A 21694-nucleotide genomic window follows, 5' to 3' on the forward strand; every position below is an offset into this window, starting at 1 on the left:
CATAAACTGATTCAAACCCTCATATGTTTGCTCTTTGAGTTAATGTTTATTGTCTTTGTGTTGTGCCTACAGTTTGTATTTAGTATATTCTATGTTTGATAAACAGGTGCATAATGTTATGAGACACTTACTGGCTTTTTCTCAAAAGAAAACATAATGCCAGGTGTCTTGTTGTTTCAAGTAGCCATCTTGAATATTTTACATGGCCTGCAGTTAATGAACTGGCTTGCGTTCTATATTCTTTTTGCTTGGTGCCCCACGATTGGCGTATCCTCGCAAGTGTTGTTTGTTTTTGTTGTATGTTGTCTTACGTTTGTCGTAATATTTGTTTCATAAACGCACACAGTGGGATAAACATAATCTCCGTGTTGCTAAGAAAGGCAGAACACAGCAGGCCAGGAAACACCGGTGAAGGATGTCAGACCCCTCTGAGAACTCGCCTACAAGATCGGCCATCTTGGATGACTACCCCCCGAACTCAACTACAACCTTGATGTCAGACCCCACAGTCACAGTCTCCACCCAGATCACTCTGACGATCACTACAGCGTCTATCTTTACGGCGGCGGCCACCTTGACGCCCGGGGTGGCGCTCACTTACCAGATGGCGACTGTACTATCCTCTGGACCGACGCTCGGTGTCCCACAGGCACCCCTGCCTGCCGCACAGACGCCTATGGCACAGACGCCAATGATAGACGCCTCACTACTTCAGTACTTTCAGTACTTGCAGTCCATGCAGACGTTGATGCCGGCGCCCTTACTGACGCCTCTACAAGCGCTTCCTATAGTGCCCCTGCAGACGCCTCCTCCAGCACCTATACAGTTGGCGCCTATCTCACAGCGCCTATACAGACGCCTGCGCCTCTGCCACCGCGTGGTCGATCGACTATACAGACGCCGTCATCTTCTCGTTACTCCGTGGACTTGGCTTCCCCAAGCACGTCATCATGTCGGAATGACAGTAGGTCTTGATCGTCAGGGTCATCAATCTAGGAGCCGCTCCCAGGTGCTCAGATGCTCCAGTGGCTATCAGTCCGACTCCTCGGAGGGCGCCTTCATCCCGTGCTACGACGACACTCCCATGACCAAGTTGTAGACTGGCTGGCGGACAGATTGGAGGCAACTGCCTCCTCCCAGAGGTCGATAGCAAGACACCCATCTGTGCGGACCCTACTGTGCGGGGCTCCACCTCAAAATTTCAAGGCAGAGGCAAAGGAAAAGGGAAATCCTCATGTGCATACCAGTCTTGCTGCGGCCACCCCAAGGGAGGTAACACCGACCACAGGGACTATAAGTGAATCGCCAGACAGGCATGACTGGGACCTCCCACCCCCAGCCGTCCAAGTTGCTGACACTCCAGAAGGTGGGAGACTGAGTCGATTCTGGCGGGGACCCATCGATCCGGGGGGACCCATCCGACACGGGTACAAGCTGACCACCCGCCACTCACGTCGTCCCCTATAGTGGACACCTACCCCGCTACTCAACAGCAGCTACTGAGCAGCAACATCACGGCGCTGCTGGACAAGGAAGATTTTATTATTTCAGGATGACCACACTCAGGCTACTGCGATCCCGGATCCAGGCACAAGATGTATATGTCCCTATACATCCCAACGACCGGAAATTCCTCCGCTTCATCGCCGGGACATTCAGTTTTAGGTGTACATAGACGAGTGCCTACTGAATTATTGGGACACTGTCACACTACTCCGCCACAGGGACTTCACACTCTGGCTCTTACACCAGCTGGGGTGGAAGATCAACCTCAGGAAGTCAGAGGTGACACCCTCAAATCGCCTTCAGTTCATTGGGGGGCTTCTTCCAGAGAGACCTTGATCTCCTCTCTGTACCCAGAGACCGATGGCAACGCATGCAGGTGCACCTGACTCCAGCTCTCCACCTACCACGCACTCTGCGCCAATGGCAAGTCCTCCTGGGCCTCCTAACCACAGCACAGGACTTGACCTACAGAGGAAGGCTCCAACTGCACCCATTTCAGATGTTCCTGGCTCCCTACTTCAGGCACCAGGACCCATAAGTATCCTTCGTCCTCCCAGGTCATCTCAAGCAGCATCTCCGGTGCTGGACGGTTGAATCAAATGTCTTAGGCGGCGCCTCCTTGACAGGGCTTACGATCTCTCTGCGCCTATTCGTAGACGAGGCCCTGCAGGGATGGGGCGCACACCTGGAGGGACAGGTCGCCTCAAGGCAGTGTATATCAAGGCAGTGTATATAATGGTTATAGAATGATTTACTTGATATCTCCTCCTGGCTAGTTTTATCAGTGCAGTATATATAATTAATATGAAGTGGTATATTTGATATCTCTACCTGGCTAGTTGTATCATTGCAGTGTATTAATAATAAATATAAAATGGGATATCTGATATCTTTATTAAGCTAGTTTTATCAATGCAGTATTTGTAATGGAATTAAAGGTGTATATTTGATATCTTTACTAAGCTTGTTCTGTCAATGCAGTACATATAATGAACATAAAGTGGTATATCTAATATCTCTAGTTCTATCACTGCAGACATTATAATCAATATAAATGGGTTATTTGATATCTCTCCCACGCTAATTCCATCAGTACAATATATATAATGAATAAAAAATGGTTTACTTGATACCTCTTTCTTGCTAGTTTTATCAATGCAGTATATATAATGAAGATGAAGTGGTTTATTTGATAACACTTCAGAGCTAGTTTTATCAGTGGGGTATCCACATGAATATAAAGTGGTTTATTTAACCAAGCTAGTTTTATCAATGCAATATATATAATGAACAATTGGTATATTTTATATTTCTACAGTGTATTTTGTTTTTCAACATTAATAAAATGTAATTTTAAGAAACTATGTTTAAGTGGACTCTCTGTATAAGATCAGGATAATTTTACTTCTTTCAATTCAAACAAAACAAAAAAACTGCTCACAAAAATAGCACGTCAAAGCAAAACCGTGCTGTGTGGTCTCCTCTTTTTCTTTTTTGAAGAATCAGCTGAAAAGGTGAACCAAAGGCATTGCTGTGTCAGAACAACCTAACTCAACTATCCATCATAATGCTTTAAACCAGGGGAACGGAGCATAATAGCATTGTTTGCTCTTTGAATATACATTCTTCATGCCAAACTTGACCTTGCGGGGCTAAAGGTAGTAGCAATTACTCACGGAAGAATGAGAGAACAAAGAGGAGCATCCGTGGAACGCACAAACCGACAGATTTGGACATACTCTGAAATTTGTGACAAAAATATCTAGGTTTAGACACACACACACATATACGGGCTGTGGTCCGCCGATCAGCGCCTATGGCACATCAACAACCTCGAACTGGAGGCGCTTATCTTGGCCATGGCTCACTGGAAGCAGGCCCTCACACACGCCCGGCTCTCCATCTCTACGGACAACATAACTGTCGTATGGTACCTATGGAACCAAGGAACGACTCATGTAACAGACGTTCCAATTGTTTAACCTGGTGGATCATCAGGTGATTCAGTTCCAGGTTCAACACATTCTGGGCTGCCAAAACATCCTAGCGGATGCTCTATCTCGGCCAGGCAAAGTTGCTCCTACAGAGTGGAAGCTTCTACCAGACGCCTTCGCTCTTGTTTGTCGAGACCACAGTCTCCCCAAAATAGACCTATTTGCCACCAGCCAGAACTACCAGATCACAACCTACATATCACCGGTCCCGTATCCATTGGCTTGGGCAATTGACACTTTCAGCATCCCGAGGAAGGTCTAAAACACCTGTACTCCTTCTCAAAGTCATCCAAAAGATCAGATCGACACGGAACCCCGATCTGACTTTGGTCACACCCTGGTGGCCAGCAAGGGTTTGGTTCGTCGACCTTAGAGAGCTGTCAGACGCCAATCCACTGCCACTTCCAGATTGGCTAAATTTGCTGATCCACCCTCACAGCAGACAGCCACACCCAGGACCAGACGGCTATGTCTTCACGTCTGGTCCATTTACAGAGAGCACTGAACGCCAAAGGCTACTCGGCCAGGGCGGCTGGGGCCATCACAATGGCACATCGCCCAACCACCACAAGCCCCTATGATGACAAGTGGCAATCCTTCGAGAGCTTTTGCAGGGGCAAGCAACAAGACCCCACATCTGCATTGCCTCAATTCCTGGCCGAGTTCATGCTCCATCTGCGTCACAAGCGTAAGCTCAAGGGCAGTACCATCATTACCTACCTTGTGGCGCTCAACTCCGTCCTGGCAGTTCCGGAAGATCGGCGCATGATGTAAATCCAGGAACTACAGGCTCTGCTCTGTTCATTCAGGCTGGAATACCAAAAGGCGAAATCTCTTACACTAGCTTGGGTCGTGAATATCATTCACACATCGCTGAGAGACATGTCCTTCAAGCCACTCGAAGCAACGTCATTCTATAATCTGACAAAAAAAATGGTCTTCCTACTGGCGCTCGCCACAGCAGCCTGTATCAGTGAGCTACACGCCTTGGATGTCACGTGCGTCCTCTTTGAGCATGGAGCACACGGAGCTGTGCATCTTGGACTGTACTGGGACTTCTTCGCCAAGAATCAGTTCCCATGACAGCCAGATAGATCGTTCCTCATCCCTCCCCTATCTTCGGTTGTGGGTGGGGAAGATGAAAAAGAGCTCCGTCTATATCCGGTTAGAGCGCTCCGTTGCTACATCAGACGATCCAAGGAACACCGTGCCCAACAGGCCACCTCTACTACACATCACTGACCTCGCCTCCAAGTCCAGAGCCGGCCTTTCGACCTCCCCTGGCATATGCCCAGGACTAGAAGGTTCATGCCCCACTTGCATTCGGCTCGGTACTTCAGTCTGACAATAACCGAGGGTTATTGTCAGGCTGCGCAGTACCAGGACACAATGCATACCTGACTCTTCCCTTCCATGTAATGGTCATCCAGGCCGACCATACAGCTGAAGACGGGCCGAGGGAAACGGAGTTTTTCCGTACATGACGCCGACCACACAGCCGCGGACGGACAGGCTTAGGGAATTTCAGGTTCCCATACATGGAGTGGTCACCCGAAGCCAACCACACAGCCAAAGAGTCTGGAAATAAAAGATGTAAGTCCACATCTGAAGGTATGCCCTCCTCCGGTTCCGTCTGTTAAAGATGCATTAAGGAGTAACGCAGGATAAGTAAGAAATCTTGTAAAATCCTAGATATTTTTTATATTTGTATACTTATCCTGCATTACTGCATCTAAAGGGACCCACCCAGCGCAGATCTACCTCCCCACGATGCCTTCCGATGTTTCTGACTCCAGAGTAATGTGAGGACCCGTGACGTCACTTCCTTTGGTCACGTGGGAGCCGCGTGATAGTGAGTGAGTTGAGTTTTACGCCGCTTTTAACAGTATTCCAGTTATATCACGGCATGTCAGCTTAATGTGGGAGGAAAGCCGGAAGTGATGCAGGTCTCAGACGTTTACCACTTCGGTGAAACCCACGAGCACGGGTATGGTGCTGACAAACCTAGAAACATAATTGCGGCGAACTGGGATTCGAACCCACAATCATAGGTTTCTGGCGTGCCCAAGGGATGCAACTCTGCACAGCGAATCGCGGTGCCTTAGACAACTGGGCCACCCGTGTCCCAGCTGCAGGATAGGATTGGCCTCTCAGCTGGATGGAACAACTTCTTCAAGCAAAGACCTCTCACACAGATCTTTTCTTTGTCAAGAACAAGCAAGTAATATGCGTTATGGAGTAATGCAGGATAAGTATACAAATATAAAAAATATCTAGGATATTACTAGTATGATCACATTTGTGTTAATTCCTTTTTTCAGAGAAATTGATATTTGAGAACTTCATGAGGAACCCAGTGGATGTAGTAGCCAGGGTGCCCAACCCAAGGTTCACAAAGTCAATGTGAGTCAAGTCTTCTATCTCTGTGGAACACTTTGAGATATTGTCCACTTTCTTTTGTAAAGATCTGGTAAATATATGTTTGGAGTGATATTCATGGGTTGCAAGTTGATAAAACAGTTAATATATGAAAATACAGCAATCACAGTATATATTGGAATGAGGACAGGACTGACTTAAAATTGTCTTTTTTACATGTTTAGTGTGACGTTTTGGTATATTTGTAAGAACCTTATCACTGCTTGAAATCCATGTCATTCCTGTCTTCACTGATACTACAGATTTTGAATGCTACTTACAGACAGATATGATACTAGAAGTATTAGATTTTTTAGCATGGTCATTATGCATTTTTCACTGTCACACAATGAACTGACGTTATGTTATCCTAAAAAGCTCCTTCATTTTCACTCAGGCAAGCATGCTAATAGTTTCATCGTTTGGTCAATCTGTATCTGCCCAAGGCAAGGGAGTTTTAACTGACTGTAAAGGTCCAGTTTCCATCCTTGCCAAACTAAGCTGGAATTTCGTGGCTTAATCGTAGCGCCACCAGCGGCTATTATGAGTTATGTCCCTTTTATGTCCTTCCTACTGACCAATCAGATTTTACCTCTCATATCACTTGCAGTTGCTTCAAACAAAAATGGCGGCGCCCAGTCAAGATGATCTGATCGATAATCAAGATCTTTATTGTAATAAAATGGGTCTTACCTCATGAATTACATCAAATCACTCAAGCATTATTGATCAAATACATGAAAAGATTTGGTAACCATCTGTCGACGCCCAGTTAACATGCTCTGCAAATCCTGCAGTCAACCAAAGTCTGCAGTACAGTCGCCATGTTTATGAACCAGATATCATTTTCGTTGCGCAATTTTGATAGGACTAGGCATAGACTCATTAGTCCAGCCAAAATATAACTCCATAGTTCCAGCCTATTTTGGCAAGGGTGGAAACTGGACTTATAGTCAGTTAACTCCGTTGCCTCGGGAAGATGGTCAATCTGATGCTATGAACAGCAACTGGAAGCGCGGGAGGCCTGATCTTGTAAGGACCTGCCTCAGTTTGGGATTTCCACCCACATTATGCTCCTCCCCATGAGGCTGGTTGAGGAGCATTGTGGTTACAGTGTTCACTTTTCTCACTGAAGGCCTGGGTATGATTCCCCACATGGGTACAATGCATGAAGCCAGTTTCTGGTGGTCCCTGCTGTGATATTGCTGTAATATTGATAAAAGCTGCATATAACCAGCTCACTATGTTATTATGGATATATCAGATCATTATAAAACACAAGTCACTCACTGAAGGCATTAAAGTAGCCCTTGTGTTTGTTATGTTGTCAGATACTGGAAGAGCGTGAACGTGCTGTTCGACCACATCCTCCCTGCCTACCTGATGGACTTCTACATGTACCTCATCGGGAAGAAACGCATGTAAGTATGTCACTGATGTGTGAGTAGATGTAAGAGGCCAGTAGTACGTCATTGGGAGGGAATGCATGTAAGTGTGTCACTGATGTGTGAGTAGATGTAAGAGGCCAGTAGTACGTCATTGGGAGGGAACGCATGTAAGTATGTCACTGATGTGTGAGTAGATGTAAGAGGCCAGTAGTACGTCATTGGGAGGGAATGCATGTAAGTATGTCACTGATGTGTGAGTAGATGTAAGAGGCCAGTAGTACGTCATTGGGAGGGAACGCATGTAAGTGTGTCACTGATGTGTGAGTAGATGTAAGAGGCCAGTAGTACGTCATTGGGAGGGAATGCATGTAAGTATGTCACTGATGTGTGAGTAGATGTAAGAGGCCAGTAGTACGTCATTGGGAGGGAATGCATGTAAGTATGTCACTATGTCAAACTTCCATGAAATCAAAAGCTGGAAATTACAAATAAGGCATATTCAAATGAGATAGGTCAGTTCACCAACATTGATTTACAGGATTGATGCGTTGTTACACAGTTGATAGAACAATACTTTGAACGCTTTAAGCAGTGTTATGTATTGACCACGACTGCTGTTAGTTTTCTTGACATTTCCATTGCATGGGTCAGCAGTGTTTTGCATCGTATTTATATAAGATTATTATACAAGGTTACCAATAGTGAGTGGACCCGTCAAGATCCGGGGTAGAATAGGTCTTCAGCAACCCATGCCTGCTCTAATAGGTGACTATGCTTTTCGTAAGAGGCGACTAACAGGATTGGGTGGTCAGGCTCGCTGACTTGGTTGATGCATGTCATTGTATCCCAGTTGCGTGGATCAATGCTCATGATGTCAATCACTGGATTGTCTGGTCCAGACTTTATTATTTACAGACCACCGTCATATAGCTGGAATATTGCTGAGTGCGGCGTTAAACAACAAACAAAAAAACAAACAAACAAACAAACAAACAAACAAACAGACAAAAAAGTGAGTGAGTTAAAATTTGACGTCGCATCGGCAATATTTCAGCCATATAGCTACGAAGGTTACCAAGAAAAATGATGCCAGCATATACTGTTGGAGGCTGTCATATAGTCAAACAGACCACACTAAATCTAGCACTCAGCTGTGTATGTGTCATTGTTTTAGACATGTGCAGTGAACCTGACGTGACAATAAACTCCAGTATCTTCAGAAAGAAATATGTCACTTTATTAATGCAAGCAAGGGACACTAGCATTTAGCACATTTATTTCATAATTTTCAGTAACCCATGGAACTCTACTGTCTACCATTGCCTGACGTTGAAGCAGTGTGTAGAATAGGTGGCACAAGGCTATGGCACATGTTGCATGAGATATATATCTGAGCATTCATAAATTTGATGACTACAACAGACACGTTTTTGGGCATCCACCAGGACTTGCAGTGTAATTTATTGGCATCCATCCTCAATGTGAATGCAATATTTTGCATCTCGTAAAACACTGCTTCAAATGTCATAAGATGGCTTGAAAAGAAAGAATGTGAAGCTGTTTCTGATAGTTATGTTGTGTGACCTTTCAGATTTGTGAAGATCCAGGATCGACTGTGGAAAGCTGTGACAACGCTGGAGTTCTTCACGTCTCGGGAGTGGAAATTTGACAACAGCAATATATTTATGCTGTTGGATAAGATGTCAAAGTCTGATCGAGATGTAGGAAACATTTCATAAAAAAATTCTTATCCTATACAAGAGAACCTTCTCATGCTTATCAAACTTTTCCCACAAGTGACACCAAAGTGTTTTCAAGTGTTTCTGATTTGTTTAATAACCTTTTAGCACCCCTTGCTCAAAGTATTACAGCAATATTTATGCAACCTACAAATAGGAATAATCGTTGAGTTGTCATTTTATATTGCGATATTGCAAGTGTAAGTGACCAACACAGTCAAGGGGAGGTAATCAACGATTTACCTAAACACTATAATACTGTAATCCAATACCCTTGATCTTGACTATTTGTAAGTCGTCTCACTTCTTGGAGCCCAATTACAATATCTAAATCCCTTATGCAAAATAGTAATAACAATTCATGGTTGTTGCAGACCTTTGACTTTGATGCTAGGCACATAGACTGGCCATCATACATGGAGAGCTACTGCCTTGGCACAAAACAGTTTGTCCTGAAGGAAGAGCTGGATCAACTCCCCAAGGCTAGGAGAGCTCTGTACAGGTCAGACACTCACTTGTATCAGCTTACACCTCTCTCTTTAACATTTACATGACAGGTTTCAAAATTCCTTGTGTTCTTGTACCAATAGCATGGTTAAGATTGTAATAACATATTTAAGATAAGCTCCCGTTGCCTGAAGGGCACTCTTAGCAATTACTTAGCGTCGTTAAAACTATCAAAAATATGACTCAACTTCAAGATGACGATGTCAATCAAGTGATATTAGTAGTTTTCTGTGCTTACATTTTGTCATCAGTGTATATTAGAGCCCCAGATTGATATGACCATTGGCACCGTGAAGATCGAGGGAAGAATAGGTCTACAGCAACCCATGCTTGCCGTAAAAGGCAACTTTGCTTGTCGTAAGAGGCGACTAAAGGGATTGGGTGGTCAGGCTCGTTGACTTGGTTGATGCATGTCATCGTATCCCAATTGCATGAATCGATGCTCATGATGTCAATCACTGGATTGTCTGGCCCAGACTAGATTGTTTACAGACTGCCGTCATATAGCTGGAATATTGTTAAACAACAAACAAACAAACAAAGATAAGACCATTGTTTGGCAAATGATAGTTCACTAAGAATTCTTTTCCTTTAACATAATCTGTCAAACAAGAATACCTTGAGGACATATCTGAAATTGAGTAATGAGTGTAAGAACATGAAGTGAGTTCTCTGCTTCTGATGCTGTTACTATTTTTAGACACAATGTCCGAGGCAGTATTATTGACCCCTTTATGTGTACAGCTTCATAACATTTTCAGTTGAAATATTTGTTGTACTTAAGGTATAAATGGTTTGGGAACAAGGGGTTTAAATACTTCTTTGATATTTGTTAATTTGCTCTAATACAGAGCTAGTGAAGGCCAGTGCAACATTAGCGTTGGTCTTTTGTAGAATATTATTAAATCATGCGTCATAGCTACATATTAAAACCAGTAGATGTTGGACAGTCAAAGTGGAACAGCACATGGCTACAATTCACAGCTGCCAATCATTGAAAGTACCGGTATGTGTTCACATATATGTAGTAGTGTCATTGCATAGACTTTGGTGATGGGATGTTCAATCACACCAGAGATGAAAATTAAACATGAAAGTCAAGGTGTCCGAAACCATAATGCTAATGTGCAAAGTAAAATGAGGTCCCTAGCTTCAAATACCACAGCAGAAATCCTCAAGGACCTAACTCCCCAATTTGTCCTTTGACATCCAGTAATCATTACCTGACTTAAATTTGTTTCAGAATGAAGCAGATCCAGTTTGTCATCAACGCTGTTCTGGTAGTGGTCATCTGGCGTGTTCTTGTCACACGAGTGGGCGTGGCACGGTCACTGTGGAACCTGATTCTCAGCTGGGTCATCTGGCTGTATCAGAAAATCCCAAGATTAGGGCGAGCATCTTAGGCATTCAACAACATCACTGTGATGTTTGTAGGCATTAGGTATGTAATTTTACCTTTGTAGGTGAACCTATTACTTAAAATCTAGATTACGTTACATAAACAGCTTGTCCGAAATGAGCTGTGGACAGGATCGAGACAATTCATGGCGTCTACCCTTGTATTACGGCTTTGAAAGTGTCCTAAGGTAGCCTTATGAACACTTGGTGTACCCCTGGTATACAATATTTGATTGGTTGGTTGACTGATACCTATTGAATTGTATAGATTGGCCAAACCACATTGCCAAAAACAAGCACGAAAACATGGCAGTGTCGCAATGTACTGAGCTTTATTGTGCACAACCACGGTACTAATAACGTGCTAATTATTATGTATTTATTGTTTCGTATTGGTACATTGACCACTGGTACAATAGTCAAATATAATTATGTATCATTATACATGTATCATGGTACATGGATGTATCGGTGAACCATCCCACCCTAAGATTGTCTATTTGTATTCCACTGGTACAATAGTCATAAATAATGATATATCAGTATACATGTATCATGGTACATCGATGTATTCAATGAACCATCCCACCTTAAAATTGTCTATTTGTATTCACAGGCGTTGAAGTGATATTGTACTTGTCAATACTCTTAATGAGAAGACAGTTGATGACTGAGAATATTAAACCAATATGCGCAGTTAATATGATGACAGACATGATGGGAAACATTCGAGGGATGTATCTGTATCTGCTCAGCGGCCCATATTCAGCCCAAAGTCTGAGGATTTGCAAGTAATAATTCTAAATAATACTGGGGCCACGGGTGGCCCAGTCGTTTAAGGCGCCGCGATTCGCTGTGCAGAGTTGCGTCCCTTGGGCATGCCAGTAACCTATGATTGCAGGTTTGAATCCCGGTTCGCCCCAATTATGTTTCTAGGTTTGTCAGCACCATACCAGTGCTTGTGGGTTTCACCGAAGTGGTAAACGTCTGAGACCTGCATCACTTCGGGCTTTCCTCCCACATTAATCTGACACGCTGTGATATAACTGGAATACTGTTAAAAGCGGCGTTAAACACAACTCACTCACTCACTCACTCACTCACTCACTCACTCACTCACTCACTCACTCACTCACTCACTCACTCACTCACTAATTCTAAATTGGAATAAAACAATGTGAAGACCTGGTTGGGATGATACTAGGACCAGTGAAGAGGTAGAGGCCTTAATGCTGAATATAACATGACTGCATTGAATGCAATGTTAAGATACAGTGTTAAATACATTTGAAATTAAGAAAAAAAAAGCTTTAAAAATATACCTACTTTGATTAAAAATAATTTTTTTTATCCAATTTGCTGCCATGGGTTCTTTGTGTGGAATCCCAGATAACTCCCTGCATGTATGGCCTGAATATGTCAGTGTTATTGTATACACAAAAAACATGGTTGTCTGCCTGATGAGTGAGATGAGAATTTGAGTTTGTTGCAGTTAGTTGATTTCATAAATGGCGAACATGACATTAGTTTTTTGGATCTCGGCCATTGTTTAAGTGTGATTTTGTAGACAATGCTAGTATCATCGTATTGTGTGTCTTGGAAACAGTGGCTTTCATATTAATTTTGAGAATGCTCAAAACATTTGTTACTTATTGCATGTATAGTAATTGGGTCATTAACAATTCATTCACAGATACAACACTAGACTACGATATTGCTCGATTTGTTTGTTCAGGTTTATGTATCTTGGTTATGCCTTCTGATTGACCCACATCATGTTATAAGCCATCTGTATTTCATATATTTATATTTAATTCTTCAACACATGCAACATTACATGCTGCCACTCCAGTCAGTTAAAGAAAACAGTGCATTATTTAGACAATAATAAATCCTAGAGAGTAGGACACCTTTCATCTAAGATTGGGGAAGCAGTTTCAGAATGTTATCAATATGGCTGCCAGTCCAGAAAAACACCTGGGTATTTTATTTAGAGAATACATTTGTCTGCCCTGCCTTTGATAATTACCAATAGTCTTCATATCCAGCAGTATAATGACAAGGGTGTTATATATAAACAATAGCATACTGCTTTAAAATATGTATGTATGTGTTGTTTTGAAAAAAAAATTAAATTGAAAGAGTGCATTTAAATCTGCATTTATACCGTATTTGACGTAATAAACACCCAGGGCGCTCTTAAAATTAGAATGATAGATTGATTGATTTATGATATATGTAAAGTAATTATTTTTTTCCCTCTTCATCCGACAGTTATTTTTTACCATGAATTGAACAACGTTATTTTTTCGTATATTGAGGACTGCCCATTTGATATTCTGAGGGGAAAGGCTGGAATTTTGTTTTAGTAAGTGCTTCAAAACATACCTTTTTTTCCCTCTGAAAAGAGGAGCCAAAAATATGTTTTGAATCCACAACCAACGTTTGCAAAGAGCATCCAGCATGTCAAGTGAAATCTAAACCTGAGGACAATAAATTTGTTTCAGCACATTTTGGCTAACAGATTATGTTTAAAAATATATATTTCACAATATACATGTACCCTTAGTTCATGTCACCTTATTACCGTATTTACATTTAATGCCTTGAGAACTTCCACCTGAATATTATATTTTTTGTCCTCAAATACAAGAGCCCATTTTTTATCCCATCCATATATTGTTGCTATTGTTCATATTTCTTTATATGTTTATTTGTCATGTTGTCTTCCATGCTGGGATGTGGTTGGCCAGTCTGTTTGACATTTTTTCACTCAATTTAGAAGTTTAGCTTTTGAAGGGTCGAGTGTTTTTTATATTGTAACCTTTATCAATGTTTTTACATATTACATTTTTACTCTTGTGGTTTAATCCATTAACTTATTATGTGACAGTAAATGCCTTGAGTGTGATTCCACAAAGTAATCTTAACGCTAAGACTGTCTTAGCTCCCATACTTTAACACAGACTTATAACAGCTGTAAGGTTAAGATAGTGAAATGGGTAAATGAAGACATTGTAGCAATATTGCTGTCCTATCTCCATCATCCATGCTTCATGGGTTTGTAAACAATATGTTTATCCATGTGAATATATATGGCCACTTAATAAACATACACAATGCCCCCTATTCAGACAGCCAGGTTATGCTATCAGGAATAGAACAAGCTGTAAGGGGGTCAGAAGAAAACAGTACCGGCATCTTTTAGTGTAGCACATCCAGGTTTGTTTAATCTTAAGACAGCTGCAGGTCATGAACCTTTTCCAACTCAGCAAACTGACATACTCCATAGTCCATATAGATTATGTTACTTATATTATATGAAGACTGTATGTATTGTTTTTTTTGTGTTTCGGGGATTTATGTGCATTGTGCGCACACCCTTAATTTTATATTATTTTTAAGAATTTCTTTGTGTGATATTCTCTTGGTTGGATATTTATTATTTCAATATTAAGCTGTACCATATCATCATTTTCTTAAAGACAACTTGTCAAGCTTAATTCTTTATGATCCATCACAGTTAATATGTGTGTTTATGTGTATGTGTGTGTGTGACTGACCAAACACAGAGGCGGATCCAGTATTTGGAAAATGATAAAGACCACTTACCTGCTAATTTAGGCATAAAAATAACAATCAAACCACAGTCAAGATGGTGACGTTTTTCATGTAAGGAAAGACAACTCTTCCATTAAGATTCAGACAATCTTGACAATCATAAAGCTATAATTCAAACCCACAGTAATATTACTGATTGGACTGAATACAACGTGTTCACATGACATGTTTTGAACGACGAGGAACATGTTTTTATCTCTTTTTTTGGCCTGAATGATTGAAAGTATGGGAATTAATTAGGGTAAATCTGCAGGTTTATGACCATTTGAGGCCCCTCAGTGACCAGTGACCCCCACCCCATCCCAAAAAACTGTGTTTTTGAAACAATGTTTTTTTGACAGGACTAAGTAGTTAAAATATCATTATCTTAGATTGTATGAGAGACTTATTATGTGATACTTCTGTGCAATTTGCATTAAATCATTGATTTTAATTGTAACATATCCATCACAACCCATCTATTTAGTTTTCAGGGTTTTATTTCATATCATTTTTGTATGTTTACCTAACCTACTTAATAATATAAATGTTCATTTAATGTTATGACACTTGCATCATCAATATACTTATTTCTACACAAATGTCTACTGCTTACAAACAAATGCTAATACTTTGGATTGGATTTTTTAATGTTTTATAGCATTTTAAAATTATTATTCCTGGTGAAGGGATGCAGATGTTGCATTGAATACTTTAACTTTATTGGTATAAGAACATGTTGTGGGGCTGATGCTGGCACAGTCGGACATGGTGCTAAGGTGCTTCCATACATTGTGCAGAATTGCATCCCTTTCCTGGATTTGGCTGGGTTATGTTTCTCCGTGCTCGGGGGTTTCATCTCAACCTGCATCACCTCATGCTTGCCTCCCAAATCAAGCTGTGAAGCTCTGACATGACTGAAATACTGTTCAAATCGGCATTGAATCCAACTCACTCACTCACTCCTCATATCATATATTGACTGTACTGTGGTGCATATGCCAATTGCTGGTTATTGAGATGTACAGATTGTGTCATCTATGGACGGGTTATGTCATGTGTCATATGCAGGGTGTCATAAGAAATATACATGGTATATCATATGCTATGTATATCATTTATTTATGAACGCAATGTGTTTCTTGCATGATTTTCTGTTTCTTCAGGTTGTTGCAGACAAAAAAACAACATTGTTTGAGATTAGGATGTATACCCGGGTATTTAAGATTGGATAGTGTTTATCACATGCTAGCAAAGAACTATGTCCATTCTCATGATCGAGCTAGGATTGCCGACAAGGTTGATGGCATGGCATTGTACCCTGACAGCATGGGATGATGCTCATAATGTCAATCACTGGTTGGTCTTACCAAGACTCGTCTTTCTATTATTCCACAATGATAATACTGGATAATGTTGACAGCCTAGTAAGAGAACAAACATTAACAAAATTTGTTGATAGTGTATTCAGCCTTTCACATTGTTAAATACTGCTTGAAAACAATGCTGTGTTTGATGTGAAATGGTTCCAGTTTGTAAATACCTAAATTGCTATACAACTATTGTTTGTGAGTGATGACCTATGTCATCTACATGAATGGCCGTCAAGATGATCTCAGATTGATATACATATAAACCTTCGAGAAATTGCTGAATGTACATTTCATGTGATTTTCTATCAAATAAACTTATTGCATTTTGAACATTTTGTTCTTCTTAAGATTTCAAATTCAGTGTTGAATTACCTTGTTGAAAGGCAGACTTCGCCAATTCTGGTCAAATAGTTATACAAATAGTGTACAAATAGTTGGATGGATGAACACAAGCCTCCTAATACCCAGGTGCTGCCTCAGGAATATTGATGGAATATTGATTATAACTGTGTACAACAACACACTCATGGACGGTTGTGTAATGATATAAATTTGTATAAAAATACACACACAAAATAATTGAAAAAAAATGTTTATTTGATGAGAAGGTTCATAAAATTTAAAAATAATCAGTGAATTGTGTCAGTCTTGTCTTCATGACCAATGCATGGATATGCTGGCATCAGTAATGTATTAAGACGACTATGCTTGTCGTAAGAGGCAATTAATGGGATCGGGTGGTCAGGCTCGCTGACTTGGTTGATGCATGTCATCGTATCACAATTGCATAGATAGATGCTCATGATATCAATCACTGGACTGTCTGGTCCAGACTTGGTTATTCACAGACCGCTGCCATATAGCTGGAATATGGCTGAGTAGTGTATTGTCAATGCATATATTGCTGGCTTCAACCCAATATATATCTTCAATAGATTGATATAATTAAAATTGCTTTATACTAATAGTTTTAATCATGACCACCAGGCTGCAGGAGACTTCAGGTAAAGCATTTAGACAGACTACAATCAGTAATGTGAAACTGGTTTTGTTACAATGGTCGTCATATATTCCGGCTTAATAACAAACTAATTGGGGTGGGGGCAGGGGAGGTGTTGTCATATGTAGATTTGGGGAGGGCAGTATAAGCAAGTCCAGATTATAACACATTCAAGCAACACTTTTCTTGTCTGCTACTCGTTTATCAGTTTTAATCTAAAATAAAAGATAACTTTCATCATATCAGTACAATTTCTCAATTTCCTTCCAGGTAGTAAGGGCAGTCGGGTTGCCTAGTGGTTAAAGCCTTAGCTCGACACTGAAGACCCGGTTTGATTCCCGACATGGGTACAATGTGTGAAGCCCATTTCTGGTGTCCCCCGCCATGATATTGCTGGAATATTGCTAAAGCGGCATAAAACCATACTCACTCACTCAGGCAGTAAATGTATACCGACACCTGACGTTCGAGTCTATTCAGCTTTGTGTTTTGTTGTGTTTTTCCATTACAAAGCCACAGCTTCTGCAAGTCATATAAGTTTCAAATGTGAATAGACGCAAGTCTCAACGTTCTTTTTACACACAACAGTCTTCCGCCTAGGGTAGCAGAATTTCACAACTTATCAGTATGTCTTAGCGTTTTTACAGAAATTAACATACTTCTCACTCACACATTCACTCAAGTAATGCAAATATATTGCATGCATCACGTATGCATAAACTATTGAAGCTTATGTGCTATACTGCAGTGCTGGAAGGTACATGGTCTGAAGCATTAAAGTCAAAAGTGTAAAACTAAATTAATGTGAAAGCTGCTCCTCATTTTCGAAGAGTTTATGATACAGCATCCAAGCTCCAAAGAACTTATGCTTATTACTTGTCTTGAAATAAATATCTTTTTCAATGTTGTGTGAAAAATCTTCCTGTTAATAAACATGAAAATAAAGTTTTGTATTTTGGAATTTGCATCTATAAATATTGAATTTTAATCTGTTTTATGTTCTCTTGAACTCCAATAAGTATCAATTCTGCACAAAATGTCACATTATGAACATGAACACACTGGTCGATCCATACTGACATGTTTCTTACTTGTCCAGGGCGGTGGGGTGGCCTAGTGGTTAAAGCGTTCGCTCGTCTCACCGAACGTTAGATTCCCCACATGGGTACAATGTGTGAAACCCGTTACTTATGACCCAAACTGTGATATTGCTGGAATACTGCTGAAAGCGGCGTACTAACTCTCACTTGTCCAGCGCAGTGTTCTAAGCAATAACTTCCACTTTCTATTTCGGCTTCCCCTAACCCGGAAACACGGCGTGTCATTCTATGAAACAAAACCCTAGTGTGTATGATTTAGTTCCTTCTTCACATTTAAACGTCAAATAACTCGAGTAATCATTTCACATTATAAACTTGAAGTTGAAACCTCATACGACACGTTTAGCCACCAGGGATGCGGAGAAACTACAGGTAAGTCAATATTTACATGATATAGTTACTCTTAAAGGACGGAGAGTCCACGAAGTGATACAGAATCTAGGATCTGTCTAGGCTTGTTCTAATAGTATGCGTGTGTAGCTTGATGTCGTATTTTGCTTTGGTTTCGTTCGTAAGTTATGTATTATTGTGCTCTGTTGTGTGTCCTTGTGTTCCGTTTCGTGTTTTTTCTGCTGTTTTGTGTTTATGTGGTGTCTTTTCGGTTGATATAAGATAAAACATTAAACAACGTATATCAAATCAATCAGCTCAGAGTTTCCCAGACGGAGTATATCAGGGCTAGCTAACTGAACATGCAGATTAACTGCATAAACACATTAGCACAAACATTCACCCCAAGAACACACGCATGCAAGAACTTTGTATTGGGATCACTACCCGTGAAGATCCGGGGTAGAATAGGTCTTCAGGAACCCATGCTTGCCGTAAAAGGCAACTATTCTTGTCGTAAGAAGCTACTAACGGGATCGGGTGGTCAGGCAAGCTGACTTGGTTGATGCATGTCATCGTATCCCAATTGCGTAGATCGATGCTCATGATGTCAATCACTGGATTGTCTGGTCCATACTCAATTATTTACAGACCCATAGCTGGAATATTGCTGAGTGCGGCGTTAAACAACAAACAAACAAATACAGGGATCAGGCTAACACATTTCCTTGCCAATACAGACTCAGTTATAATGACAACCTGTATCACCACGTGCTTCTCATTCACAAACTAACACTCTGTGATATAACTGAGATACTGTAAAAAGACTAACTCACTCACTCACTTATATTAAAGCCACTTCAAGATAAACATTAATTTTAAATTTACATTTTTTGAACGATTGCCATTTCCTTAACGTTTCCCGCAACGTGGTTAAATAAAAGATTTGTGGTCAAAAGGAATGTAGACAGTATGTTTGGCTCGTTCTCAATGCTCTTTTTAAACCTTGCAGTACTTCCGTATATATTGAGATACTGGGATTATGGGCATTAGTGAGTTCGGCATCAGGTAATCGGCCCAACTTTTTTTAAAACGATCATCAGTTTCAGCACTTTGTGTTAACGTATACGCTGCATATATGCAAAATATTGATAAAAGTGACCAAGCAAGTAAAGCTTATCTGTTGCTCTGATGTGATCGTCAACAATCACTTCAAACAATGCATCAGACAAGGAGCAAAATCCAGTGCATGGTTTATTTCGCGTCACTGGTATGCCCACGAAAGGCCATAAGATTCTCTCGAAATCGATTATTTTATAACCAAAAAAAATGCGAACAATCAGTTTCAATATTTGTTGGTGCAGTTTGAGAGATTAAGGTTTAAAGCTTAATGTAAGATATCGTTTATGTTATAATAATGATTTGTTTTGTTTGTTTGTTGTTAAACGCCGCACTCAGCAATATTCCAGGTATGTGACGGCGGTCTATAAATAATCGAGTCTGGACCAGACAATCCAGTGATTGATATCATAAGCATCGATCCACACAATTGGGATACAACGACATGCATTAACCAAGTCAGCGAGCCTGACCACCCGATCTCGTTAGTCGCCTCTTATGACAAGCATAGTCGCCATTTACGGCAAGCATGGGTTCCTGAAGACCCCGGATCTTCACGGGTCTGTTATGATGATGATGATGATGATGATGATATAGGGCCTTATCAAGTCTTAATGACTATATGACGTCCCTTATTAAGAAAATAGATACATATTTATTACTACAATCTTGTTGCTCTCTTTTGTTGGTTCCCGAGCAATTAAGTTTATAAAAGTGACTGATAACCAGATATTTGATGCTACTGCTTGTTGGGATAATCTATCTTAAATTGGTGAACAGTTGTAAATGTTAGAGGTTCGAAGAAAAGTACAATTCTGATGAATGGGGGCTACATGTTAATGCTTAAAACCAACGGCTTCCTATGGTTGGCGGAAGATCTCATGATGACGTCCTTCCGATCTACAGAGAACTGATGTATTTCTAGGCAATTTCACTCACGTGGATAAAAGATACATTTCCTTGTTGACTTAGGCGGAATTAGGACCACACGTTATTCCTGACGTGTACTTTGCCGCCAATATATAATTAGCCTTAATCTCAGATGTGTTCCTTAACCCAAGACATTTGCGTTGGTACATGTTTTGGCTTTTAAGTGGAGAATCAAAATCAGTGGTTGTGCGATCACTTCCGAAACATAAACAATTTGAGCATCAGAATATATCACACATCCATTCACATCTGAAGAGGAAAGTTGCGGTCGAAGGGAGATAACTCTAGCCATACCACTGGAGAATTTTACCATCATTCGTGGAAGGTAATATTATAAGATAGATAAATAGATAGATAAAACAAACGATGTTAAACACAGTGACTGACACTGATCCACGCAACTGGGATACGATGACATGTAAAATGTCAAACAAGTCACCGAAAATGACCACCCGATCAATGATGTCGCCTGTTACGACCAGCACAGGTTGCTGGGGACCTATTATTTATCAGGGATCCTCACGAATTAGGGGGCCAGGTGAACTGGGGTTTAAAGTCGCGTTCAAGATTACTGCACTTATATAGCCACGAAAGCGCATTCACGTGTACGTGTGCTAGTCCCGATACATACCAGTTTAATAGTGCCAGCTCCAAGTATCAGAGACCATACGGCACTTTAACATGGATACCTCAGACACACAGTATACTGTCTCCGAGCCGACCAACCCATTTTGTATCTCCTCAATGCCGAATGCTAGACGGGGAAACAACAAATACCATCTTTGGGGTTGACTTGTCCAGGCATCGAACCATCAACCTTCCGCTCTTTTAGCAGACGCTCTATCCACTAGACCACGGAGGCAGTCCTACGGGTTAGGGGCGATGGAGGTGGAGATCCACTGTTGAAACGAAGCTATGGTGGCGGGAGGAGTTATCGTATAATATAAGACCCTGGATATTCGAGGATGATTCCACTACAGTGTCCCTGTCCCCAACTTGATTCAAATAAAACTGTTTTCTATTAAAAAAATCTAGGTCCTAGAAAAACCCCGCTTGAAACAACTTGATTCTGAAAAACAACGCCTGCCTCGGATTAACACCGGCTAAGGACCTTCCGAAATAAATAAACACAATGTGCTTATTCAAGGATTAAAAGTAATATATAAGAGTGACTCGATCTACTTCTGTACACTACTCCACTTTTGATATTGATATTTTTATTTCTCCATTAAATAACAAAACTGATTCTCATATGACAAGTGTATATTTAAAAAATCATTGCACATCTGATT

At 40.9% G+C, this 21694-nt stretch overlaps 1 protein-coding gene across 1 annotated transcript in view; it reads left to right on the forward strand.

Moving 5' to 3' along the window:
- Window positions 1–14919, forward strand: part of LOC139462456 (fatty acyl-CoA reductase 1-like) — a 37173-nt gene extending 22254 nt beyond the window's left edge. Inside the window, exons 10-14 of the mRNA XM_071244190.1 lie at window positions 5822–5903; window positions 7250–7339; window positions 8898–9027; window positions 9420–9547; window positions 10796–14919. Coding sequence (XP_071100291.1) covers window positions 5822–5903; window positions 7250–7339; window positions 8898–9027; window positions 9420–9547; window positions 10796–10955 — 590 coding nt within the window. The 3' untranslated portion in view covers window positions 10956–14919. The remainder of the gene's footprint in view (window positions 1–5821; window positions 5904–7249; window positions 7340–8897; window positions 9028–9419; window positions 9548–10795) is intronic.
- Window positions 14920–21694: the final 6775 nt, after the last annotated feature.

The sequence above is a fragment of the Haliotis cracherodii genome, unplaced genomic scaffold (assembly GCF_022045235.1).
Source record: "Haliotis cracherodii isolate W230 unplaced genomic scaffold, xgHalCrac1.p SCAF_15, whole genome shotgun sequence".
NCBI classification, from domain to species: Eukaryota; Metazoa; Mollusca; class Gastropoda; order Lepetellida; family Haliotidae; genus Haliotis; species Haliotis cracherodii.